Source organism: Coptis chinensis, chromosome 3 (genome assembly GCF_015680905.1).
Source record: "Coptis chinensis isolate HL-2020 chromosome 3, ASM1568090v1, whole genome shotgun sequence".
Classification (NCBI taxonomy): Eukaryota; Viridiplantae; Streptophyta; class Magnoliopsida; order Ranunculales; family Ranunculaceae; genus Coptis; species Coptis chinensis.
In genome coordinates this window covers 117,363,607-117,376,234 of record NC_141458.1, presented here as the reverse complement: position 1 = coordinate 117,376,234, position 12,628 = coordinate 117,363,607, and the positions used below count along the sequence as shown (strand labels likewise).

Below are 12,628 nucleotides of genomic sequence, written 5' to 3'. Positions count from 1 at the left end.
GTTCTTCAGTATAAGTCTCCTCTTGAAATTTTAAAAAATAAGGATGTTAGTTTATCGCATCTTCGAGTTTTTGGTTGTCTATGTTATGCTCATATATCCGCTCGTCATAGAGACAAATTAGATGCACGTGCCATGAAATGTGTCTTTCTTGGCTACTCTTCAACTCAAAAGGGATACAAATGCTTTGATCCAAAAAACCATAGATTTTTTGTCTCACGTGACGTCCATTTTGTAGAAGACACCCCTTTCTTTCATGAGGGTACTCGGCCCCAGGGGGAGTGCTTTGATGATATGGTGCCACTTCCTACAACCAGCATGGATTCAGAAATGTTAGCTCATTCACAACCTTCTCCAGCAGATGCCTCACCAAGAATCTCTACCGTGACTCCGCCTGAAAATCATACAGAAGTTTCACCTGAAAATCCTACCGAGGTTCCAGCTAATAATGTTCCTGTTCAACCTCAACTCATAAGAACATCCACCAGAGAACGTCAGCCCCCAGTTATATTGAAAGATTTCTATACATACCATGCTTCCGCATTTCCCATTCAGGAACATTTGTCTTATGCTAGTATCTCTCCATCACACTTGGCTTTTTTGAGCTCCCTTTCCACTGAGCCTAATAATTTTCAAGAAGCCTGTAGCCAATCTGTTTGGCGTAAGGCTATGAAAGAAGAACTTCAGGCCCTCGATAAGAATCATACATGGGAGATTGTGAGACTGCCTGAAAGTAAGAAAGTTGTAGGGTGTCGCTGGGTGTACAAAATTAAGTACAATAGTGATGGATCAGTTGAAAGGGACAAGGCTCGCCTAGTTGCCAGAGGATTTACACAGACTTATGGAGTTGACTACAAAGAAACCTTTGCACCCGTGGCAAAAATGAACACAATTAGAGTTCTATTATCTGTTGCGGTTAATTGTGGTTGGAAATTGTTTCAGATGGATGTGAAGAACGCCTTTCTGCATGGTGATTTAAATGAAGAGGTATATATGAGTCTTCCACGTGGACATCCTCAAGAATTTCAGAAAAATTTGGTATGCAAACTTCGGAAAGCCACATATGGTCTTAAACAATCCCCTCGAGCTTGGTATGAAAAACTTAGCTCAACTCTCATGGGAAGTAATTTTAGAAGAATTTCTGCTGATTCTTCTCTTTTTATCAAGAAAAGTTTGACGGGTACCACTGTTGTGCTTGTATACGTCGACGACATTGTCATTACAGGAGATGATATGTTAGAAATCACAGAGTTAAAATCTTTTCTTCATAAGAAGTTTGCTATCAAAGATCTTGGCATCTTGAAATATTTTCTGGGCATGGAAATTGCACATTCAAAAAGGGGTTTGTTTATTAATCAAAGAAAATATGTCCTTGATCTACTGAAGGAAACGGGTAAGCTTGGTGTGAAACCTTCTAGCACACCAGTAGACAACTCTATTAAACTCACTTCAAAGGGAGCACCTCTTGAGAATGTGGGACAGTTTCAACGACTTGTTGGCAAACTGATCTACTTGACTATAACTCGGCCAGATATTACTTATGCGGTCAGCTTGGTTAGTCAATTTATGCACGACCCTAAAGATTCTCACATGGATCTTTGTTCATCGAATTCTTCAGTACTTGAAAAGTTCACCTGGTCGTGGTATATGGATGCAGAACAATGGACATACTAAGGTACAAGGGTACATCGATGCGATCGGGCTGGATGCCCGGGTTTGATAGGCGTTCCACCACTGGATATTGCACATTTGTGGGAGGCAATCTAGTCACCTGGAAGAGCAAGAAGCAAGCTGTTGTAGCTCGATCTAGTGCCGAAGCAGAATATCGTGCAATGGCGTCTACCACAAGTGAATTGATTTGGCTCAACGCTTTACTGTGTGATCTTGGTTCAAGACCACAACTTCCAATGGACATGTACTGCGACAATCAGTCTGCAATCCATATTGCTTCCAATCCTGTATTCCATGAGCGAACCAAGCACATAGAAGTTGACTGCCATTTTATTAGGGAGAAAGTTCAAGCCAAGATTATTTGTACACCGTATTGTCGGAGCAGTGATCAATTGGCTGATATATTTACCAAAGGGTTGCCTTCGGAGAAGTTCTACGAGATTCTGTCCAAGTTGGGTTCGATCAATATCTTCTCCCCAACTTGAGGGGGAGTAATGACCGCTATTGTGAGGAGGAGGATTTATGTAGAAGATTCTTTCTATATTATGGGGTTGTATTTTTAGTAGTTTCTTGATAAACAAGAATTGTATTCCTATTTATTGAGGAGCTCTAGAGATGAGCGACCATGAATAAGATATCTCTCCCGTGCTTGTGTTATTTTTCTCTACAGACACTGGTATGTCTATCTTCTGTTGCAAATTTTCTACACCCCAGAAGGAAACGATTCTAATGATTGAGAAGGGAACATAATTGGGGTTTCGTCTCTCTTAAACTTGTTTTCTGATAATTTTAGTTTGCTTAGCTTCTCTTCACACCAAAGTAACTGATCCTTGCCATCCTTAGAGTTCTTGATATGACTTTAATGTCTATGAGTCCAAACAGTAGTTCCACTTCCTCCATGGTCACAGGCCAAGATTTCTTCTTCCACTCTTTTTTTTTTCAACAGCTCCTTCAGCCTTATCTCTTTCTGGAGTTCAAATATTAGATCATCAAGTTTTGAAAGCAATTAAAGCATGAAACAATTAATGGAAGCTGGAGAACCAAGCAAACTTTTACAATATTGACATAAAAGCGATTGACATGAATTCGCAGAGACGAAGGGTAACTGGTTATCTCGAGTTTCTCTTTGTTTGGGTTTGGTCACGGGGTCTGCCCAAAACTCTCTATTACGCCCAACATAAATACAGACCCCAAATTGGGGTCGGAGTCTGCCCAACACAAAATGGGGTCAGTCAATAACAAGATCCATCTTTAATGATGTTCTCTTTTTCTTAGGTTCTTTTGCTGACAAAAACTTGACAATACATCTTTCCCTAACTTGTTTTACAACAAAATCTGTTTTAGAAAAACCTTTCTCGTGTATATTCACCAATGTCTTTGGGAACTCTGGATTATGACATTTGGTTTGTAGTTTTTTTTCGTGATTTTATTGCAGTGGTAATATTTTTTGACTGTATCTTTCTACAATTACAAAATGTTTTTTTAATTATATGATGAATGTCTTTATGGGAACGCTAGATTACAACATTCCGTTTATAACTTCTCTTTTTTCTTTATTTTTTTAAAAAAATAAAAATAAGAACAAAATAGATAAAAAAAAAAACTGAAATGGTGTTTTCTTCTTCTATCTAAATTTATTTAACGTACAAGGTCTTTGTCAATTTTTCAAAACAGAGCCAATATCTTTTGAGGATATTTCTCATGATACAAAGGGTACGGTGGCCAATATTTAAAGTTATCAATCTAGTGACCATTTAGAAAACAAGTAGATAATAAACAAAAGACGGTATATAGGTTATCATAAAACACTTTACGTTGTTATGAGCACCATAAGTAATATATGCTGATATATGAATTAAAATAACCTTTTGATTCAAAGTTGGTTTCTAGATACACACCCACATGCTATTTTCTCTTTTGATTTCATAGTTTGTAGGATTATATATGTGTTTCCTTAGCACATTAATATTGTCTTTATGATTATCCAAGCTACATTCAACTACACTAGTGATATAACAATGATGGGTTCGAGTAACACTTTAGTTCTTATAAAAGAACTGCTAGATGAAGCAAAATTGTCAAAAAGGGGAGACTCTGGAAGAAAGGCAAAATGGAGAAGGGTGTAGTGAAAAGAAGGTTTGGACTCCAAAAAGGCCTCTAGATTGGAATAGTATATATACATGCTCGCAGTTAAGTTTCTTCAGTTTACTTTTTATCCCGCAATTTGTTTTGTTTTGCCTATAGCAGTTGACTCTGATTTGGAGACAAGGGTCACTGTTTTTTATTTCGGCAATCTGTAATAAAATATGTTTTTTTTTCCTCAAAAAAGAAATTGCGTCTCTTTTGTATCAAAGCTTTACATTCTCTCTGCTTTTTTTCACTGTTGTTGTGCTTCTTCTTTGAAAAACTTTACATGTACCTTGAAATAGTTTTGTGAGAAAAGATGCCTGACCAATGGTTTCCCTTAACTGAAATGTACTTGAATGGTTTTTGACACGACTTTTTTTTTTTTTTGAAGGTTAAGCTAGGGTTAGGCAGACCCTCACCTGTATTAAGGGCCTGTTTGTTAAATTTTAACTAATGGAAAGGAAAGGAAATAATGAGAGTGGTCCACTATGGAAAGGAAAGGAATGGAATGGAATGGAAACAGTTTTAAAATTAATGCTGTTTGGTAAACTGTGGAAAGGAAAGTAAAACTGGGGAAATGAATAATCCTGTTTGTTATCAAAAAACTGTGGAAAGGAAAAGAAAGTTGGAAATAGACATCATATTACCTAACAATTTTCTTTAAGCTCATAGTTCATGCGAATTTTTTTTTGGCATGACCTATCCTATTTTGGGCACATATATCATACATGACACCTGTAAAAAGAAATTCAGCATATAGAATAAAAAAAAATACATAAACTACCCTGTTTTATCAACACTCGTAGAGTATAAACAAGTTTTCCTACACCTGCAAACAACACACGTGCATAATATTATCCATAAAACTACCACAACCATGTACCTCATAGTGCATTTAGAAAATAACAACAAAGAACTAGGTTAAAATCCTCAAAACATCCACAACACTTAAAATAAACATCAAAAAGTGCATCTAAAACCCCAAGAGAAGACTTAAGAACCCATCAAGTCAATTTTCAGCAAGCTTCTTCAATAACCAAGTAGCACGCATGTCGGTATCCATCTTGAGAAAAAACATCTTCAGGTTTTCAGCACCATCCTTTGAAAACAACTCCATAGCCGCAATCTTTTGGGGAACATCCAACCCTTCAATTTCATAAATGGCAGAACAAATCTGGTCCCAAATGAGGGCTAAAGCATTGTTCTTGCTAGCCTCAACTGCAGTCCTCTCACGCAAAGAATCTGCCACATTCTGCATAACAAGCTTCATGCCTTCAATAGCATCATCCTCCCCACCTTCTGTGCTCTTCCGCTTCTTCTTCTGAGGTAATTTGGTTGGACGGGCAGGCTGATTTGATGTTTGGGATGTAGCAGTGTGAGAGCCTCCTCCCTTATCATTAGTTGTCGGAAAGCTATCCACATCGATATGCATGCCTTCATTGAGCAAAGTATCAGTATAATACTGTGATGACATATCCATCTCATTTGTTGCTGTAGCGTCCTCATCCACTGTAAGACCAGTTTTTTGTACGTTACCACAAGCAATATTGTCTCCAAGCACTTCGACCCACTCCAACAACCTACATATTGGCTTACCTTTATAGGTCTTCCTTTTTGGGTTTGCCTGTCGACATAAAAAATATTTACATAGCATATTAATCATATTCACAAAAGCAAAAGATACTTTGTAACATATTTTGATAACTACAATAACTAACAAAACTTGTTCGTATAAATATACTTACCTTGATTGCATCTGCCCAGACTGAAGCATCACTTTCTATCATCATTGTATCCGGATTCCAACCGAAACCACTAGCAGAGAATGATCGCAAATCTTTGAATGATTTAACTGCAGTCCTCTTTGTCTTGATTCTGTTTTCAACGTTATCAATATCGATAACAAAACCCAGTTTATCTTTCATTGCCTTCGTAACAGCGAAGAATGTGATTTCTTTCTTCCAACCACCAGTTCCTCTTAAACCTTTAGCAAGATGTTCCAAGAAAACATCTAACATGACATCATCCATAGCTTGAGTCCAAACTAATCTCCCTTTTTGATCGCGTACCGGTGTTTGAGGTGTTTCTTGTGTTGCCATCCCTATTATTATATGATCATAACACATTCATTTCTACAATACATGTTATTAAAAAACTAAATACTACATAGAAATTGAATTTAAAAGATTCATAAATCAACCCATAGCAATTAACTGTTGCATAAATATCAAATACATAAATAACTAAAATAATATAATAGACAAATGCATGTCGATCACTCTCTTTGCCTACGAAACATATGACGCTCGGCCCACATCCTCTCTGTAAGGTTGGTCCTGAACAACTTCCACTCATCAGTTGGCCTTAGTGCACTATAATCATGACCTTGGTTGTCCATATCTCTAGGTTCATCCACATTATTCGGTTCATCCCATCCACCAAGATCGCTAGGATCAGCCACTCGTATGAAATTATGTAGTATACAACAAGCTATGATCAAATCAACTTGTATATCCACATTGTAAAAAGGGGTTATCCTCAAATAAGCAAACCGTTGCTTCAAAAGTCCAAAAGTGCGCTCTACTACATTACGCAATGAAGAATGTCTAAAGTTAAATAACTCTTTCTCGTTCTGTGTCGCCATTTCTCCAATTTCAGATAAATGATACCTTGTTGCTCGGTACGGAACTAAGAAACCTGGGGCAAGTGGGAAACCTGCATCACCTAAGTAATATTTACCAGGTGGAACAAACAACCTCTCCCTTGGATGGTTTAGAGCAGCTCTCAATATCCGACTATCATGGGCAGTACCCTCCCATCCGGCCAATACATATGATATTTTCATATCAAATGTACAAGCCATTAGAACGTTATGCGCTAAATTTCCCTTCCGGTTACGATAGCGTGGTTGGTCTTCTATAGGTACCATTGCCGGGATAAAAGTACCATCGATTGCACCAACGCAATCCTACATAAAACAAGGGAGGGAAAACTAATTAAAAACTAATAACGTTGTACTTTAAGAGAAATGCTAGCTGGGTTTAAAGGCAAGTATTAACAACTCGATGTACCTTAAAATATCTCATGGCCCAAGGTTTCGGATCACCTCCTGTTGCTGGGGAGTTTGTTTGACCTGCCTGTCTTATGAATTCCCTCCCAAGCCTCAATACGGCTCGCAAAACTTTATGAAAATGTCTGTGGATTGTTTCTTGTGACCTTATCAAAGTCCAAGCAGCAGGCGCCACACGTGTATCGTGGCCTAAAATATAAAGAAACATTGCCACTTGTTCTTTCACAGGAACCCACCTACTAGCAGTCAAACCTCTTTCTTGAAGTCGTTCACATAGATTATTAAAGCACACTCTATTCAATCGGAGCATTTTATGACAATTATTATCATTCTCGAATCTGACCTCTCAAGGGCTAGGTGTCTCTCGTAGTCCCGATTTCTACGTGGCTCCCTATCAATAGGCCTATTCTCAAGAATGTGTAACACTACAAAATATGCAGCAATTACACACAAGTATGCAGCTATTTCGCAATCATCCATGTTCCTACGACATAATCAAAACATACAATTTCATACAATATCAGAAACTCTAGACGAGAAACAGAACAACAAACACGACTTCCACACTACCCATATTATGAACAACAACCCACGCAATATCAACAAGATTCAAGAACCACTATTACCTACAAACACAAAATCAATTACCACAAATTTTCCCCCTAAGCTTAACACCAAGAACTTTTTCCATTTTATAGCACTTCTAGCGAAAGAAGAAGAGGAATATCATACATACCCCTATACGTAAATAAGGGTGTGCAATTAAGTCCCACTTAATCACAATGTGTCCTTTGTACGATCTTATGATGAACAACCTGATTTGGGTAAGTCTGGGTATGATGCTTTGCATATTGCTACTTTGCAAGGGCACCATGGTAAGTGATTGTAGTTTCCTGTTTTTTTTTTTTTGTGTGAGTTAACTGTTTTTTGTATCGAAGTTCCTGGGCTTAATTCAGCAGACCAAATTTTAAACTACTAATATTTTTTGTTCAGCATATTTGGTATGTTTGGGTTGGAAAACTTTGATCAAGTTAAGCGTTGGTCTAAATGTAGCAGCAGCACATGGTTTTGATATACTAAAGTATGCAATTTTGAATGTTTATAATATTTTTTTGTTTGGTTTATAATGTTTATAATGTAGCAGCAGCACATGGGATTCACCGTATAGTTTGGTTTTCATTGTTTAGTTTATTGTGAAGCACGATATTTTCGATCGGCTTGACCACCACAGTAAAACTTAAGTACTAAACTCGATATATTTCGTATTCAACACGATTAAGTTTTTCGCTATCAAAAAAAAAAAAAAAAAACGGAAAAACTTAATAGTGAGAGTGAAAGCGAGCAGTTTGTATTAAGTACTAAACTCGATATATTTCGTATTCAACACGATTAAGTTTTTCGCTATCAAAAAAAAAAAAAAAAAACGGAAAATAGAGGTAGTTACCTGAAATTGGAGATGAGAAGAAGTGATAAAGTGATGAAGACAAATGAAGAAGATGAAGAAGGGGGCGGCTCCTTTTTCTCTGGTTCTCTTTGGGTTCTTTTTTGGGGTTTTTTTTTTTGTTTCCTTTCCGTAAAATTTTTAGGTCTATAGCGCGGACACAAAACCATTTCCGTTTCCCCAGTTTTGTTTCTGTACGGACAACAAGTTTTCCTTTCCATGGGCAAACAAACAGCTACAAAACTACGGAAAAGGTGGACCACACCTCTTTTCCTTTCCTTTCCGTGGTCTTTCCTTCAGAACAAACAGGCCCTAAGAAACCAACCTAGTGTACAGCCTATTGGCTACCTCCTCTTTTACAATAATATCACTTTGAAGATCAAGAGGAGGTACAAAATACACTACATTCTCTTCTAAACACTTACCTAAAGTAGCTAGATGATCTGCAAGCCTATTTGTCTCCCTATAAACATGTATAAAAGAGATAATCTCAAAAAGAGGACACAAGCATTGAATGCTCAAAACAAGATTGAGGCGATTACCAAGGGGGCTTCAATCTTGTTAATGCACTTGTTGCATGTAAGGAGTCCGAGGCCACCACCACTTTCTTGAATCTTTTCATAATGCATCCTTTTCCAATTCGATAGCCAATAGCTCCGAGTGAGTATGCATTTACCCGAGTTGCTTCCATTGAATGCAAGCAACACTTCCCTGCATGGTCTCGATTGCACCACCTATACCGGCTGAGTCCTCTGTTATAGATCCATCGTATTAAGCTTTACAATATCCTGAGCAGGGCTTTACCCACATACATTCAATATTTTCCTTCAGGTCTCATCTCAACTTGCAGCCCCAATCTTTGAATAAGAGCTCGGTTAGAATTTTAATCGGTGATTGTATTGATTATGTGGCTTGTAAATAGAATTTGAGATCTCTCGAGTAATCGCTCCTCAACACATTAGGTGGACATCTAGTATTACTAAATCTCCTGCTTTGTTTCTTTCATTCCATATATAGTTAAGCACAAGCATACATACACTTTGTAGACTTCAGCTACCTCATTCTTCTTTTTCGGCATAATTTCAAGATTATACTAGACCACTCTCATTGTTAGAGTTTGTTTCATCGGACACTATACCAATGGTATCCTTGATACCCTTCCAAACTTCTTTGGAGTATACACACTGGAAAAATAAGTGTTTAGTATTCTCCCTTTCACGGTTACAAAGGCAAAGATAAGGAATGACTCAAGACCTTCTTCTTTATCAAGCGATCCTGTGTTGGCAAGCTCCCAGAGAAAATTTGCCAGCATGAGAATGAATGTCTAGGGATTACCCATTTACCCCATGCCAATCTGCCCCAAGATACCTTTGCAGCTGTTTTCTTTAATGCCTTATAAGCTGAACTTGAAGTAAACTTCCCTGTCGGATTTGGTGTCCACACGATTGTATCCTTATCAATGTGACTATTAATGGGTGTATCCATTATAGTCTTCTTTATCTCTGCATCTGAAAGTAGTTCAACTAAATGGTTCCACTTCCCATTTGTGATAAGAACATCCACTTTAGAATCGATAGGAAATTGCCATGCCATAGTAGCTGCCTGATTCTGCAACAAAGCACCATCTATACACCACGGGTCATGCCATAAGAATGTATCTTTTCCCGTAGCAATTCTCACCCTTGTATATTTTGCTGCAAGCTTCCTTGTCTTCAAAACATGTCTCCAAACCCATGAACAATCTGTTGGGATTTGCATAGTCCAAAAATAGTTATTCTTGATCTGCTGTTGCCAAATCCAGTTCACCCACATACTATCCTCCTTAGAAGCCACCTTGAACACAATACCACAATAAGAGGCCTTATTCCACCTGTATAAATCAGTAATACCTAGTCCTCCCTCATCCTTTGATAGGCAAATAGTACTCAAACTAGCTTGATGCATTTTATTCTCCATAGAAGGATCACTCCATAGAAATCTAGCACACATTTTTGACACTTGATCAAGAACAGTCTTGGGAATAATAAAAGTCCGAGACCAGTAAACATGAAAAGAACTCAATACAGAGTGTATGAGTTGAAGTCTCCCAGCATGAGACAAAGACCTTGCCTTCCAACTAGTTATCTTGTTAGACACCCTTTCTACTAAAGGCTGACATTCATGAATACCTAATCTCGATGCAATTAGAGGGACACCAAGATAAGTAATAGGGGGATATACTAGTTCAATACCAATCAATTCTGCCAAAGCTTCTGCACCATCTTCTGATAGGCCACCCACCAGAATAGTGGTCTTGGATTTATTCATTGCAAGGCCTGTTGCTTCAGAGAAATGTTTTAGAACTTCCATGATAGCAAGGACCGAATCAGTTTGTGCCCTTGCAAATACTAGAATATCGTCTGCAAAGCACAAATGTGAGATTTGCACTTTCTTGCATTTGGGATGCATTATGATCTTCTTAGACTCAATACCCTCTTTCAATAAACAGCCCAACACTTCCATGATCAAAACAAACATATAGGGTGAGAGGGGATCACCTTGCCTGAGTCCCCTCCTTCCTAAAAAGAATCCTTCAATTGTGCCATTTATCAAAACTGAATAATTTGGTGATGATATACATACCTCTATCCACTGAATCAGTTTTGAGGGGAACTGAAATCTTTTCAGCATGCACACTATAGCCCTCCAACTCACCATGTCATATGCCTTCTTAAGATCAACTTTAATAGAGCATCTTGGTGAAATCCTGTGCCTACTATAGTTCCTCAACAATTCATGAGAAAGCAACAAATTGTCCTGAATGCTCCTGCCTGGAATGAATGCTGTTTGACAAGGGTCAATTCTCTCTTCAATAAAAGGTTTTAATCTATTAGTAATTACCTTAGTAATACACCTATAAATGATATTGCAGCAAGCAATAGGCCTATATTCCTCCACCTTGTTTGGATTCTGAACTTTCGGAATAAGGCACAAAAGAGTAGCATTCACCCCTCTTGGTAACTTGTTCGTCACAAAAAAATTTCTAATGGCATTGGTAAAATCTGCTCCTATCACACTCCAACAATGCTTAAAGAAAAAGGCAGTGAAACCATCGGGTCCAGGTGACTTGTTATCTCCCATACTGAATAGAGCCATTTTAATCTCAGCTTCGGTAACTTCTTGCTCTAAAGTCACTGCTATGTCAGAAGTGATTACATTTCTCACTTGTAGTTCCTCAAAGAAACTATCATCCACTTGTAACTCAGCTTCAGTGCCCATCATGCTTTTAAAAAAACCCAGAAATTCATTAACAACTTCTGCATGAGTACTCAACTTGTCCCCTCTCTGATTTGTAATGGACCATATGGAATTTCTACTCTTTCTTTCCTTGATGGAGTTGTGAAAATATGCCGTACCTCTGTCTCCCATTGTATACCAGTCACAATTTGATTTTTGCTTCAGTTCTTGTTCTTCAGCTCTTGCTAGTATACCATACATCTTCATGGCTTCCCTTTCCTGCCTCGCTAAATTAGAATCAAGAGGATTTGCTTGAATCAATTGTTGTAGTGTAAACAGTTCCACTCTAGCTTTATCCACCCTTGCAGAAATATTCATATAGTACTTCTTCGACCATCCCTTGAGCTTCGCCTTAAGTATCTTGAGTTTTTCCATAAGCACATACATAGGATTTGAATAAACTCTCTGATTCCACACTTCAATAAGTAGATCATTGAATTCAGGATGGTGTACCCATGAATTAAAGAATCTAAAAGGTCCTGCTTTCTTTGAGTAGTCCCTCCATGACACCAGAATAGGGCAGTGATCAGAGATTCCATGAGGTAGGAATTCTGCCTCGGTTGCAGAAAAAGATGACATCCATACACTATTTGTTAGACATCTATCAATCTTCGACATGATTCTCTTGTTACCATCGGAATTATTAGACCATGTGTAAAAGAAACCCGAGGCTTTCAAATCGGACAATCCTGCACATTGTAGACAATTTGCAAAGTCTACTATCTCCCTTGGATGTACTATATCACATCCAATCCTCTCATTAGAGTGAAGCACATTGTTGAAATCCCCAATAACCAACCAGGCATTACTGTTGATATTAGGGAAGTTAACTATATCATTCCAAAGATTAAGTCTATCAAAACTAGCATTACTAGCATACACCACTGTCATCATATAAATCATCGAAGTAGGCAGGTAAGTTACCTTACAGTGGATAAATTGATCACTTTCTTTTAGTTTCTGAATAGCAAACAGAGATGGTTCCCAGCAGATCCAGATTCTTCCACTAGTACACTTGTTATAATTTTCCAAAAAGTTCCACCCCG

At 37.9% G+C, this 12,628-nt stretch overlaps 1 protein-coding gene across 1 annotated transcript; it reads right to left on the bottom strand.

Moving 5' to 3' along the window:
- Window positions 1-4,559: 4,559 nt before the first annotated feature.
- LOC147513489 (uncharacterized) lies at window positions 4,560-8,618 on the bottom strand. Its single transcript, XM_086596554.1, has 3 exons — window positions 8,310-8,618; window positions 5,541-5,896; window positions 4,560-5,419 (listed from the first exon to the last, which is right to left on the bottom strand). The coding sequence occupies exons 2-3, from the start codon at window positions 5,892-5,894 to the stop codon at window positions 4,805-4,807; spliced, it is 969 nt and encodes a 322-aa protein (XP_086452680.1). The 5' UTR covers window positions 5,895-5,896; window positions 8,310-8,618; the 3' UTR covers window positions 4,560-4,804.
- Window positions 8,619-12,628: the final 4,010 nt, after the last annotated feature.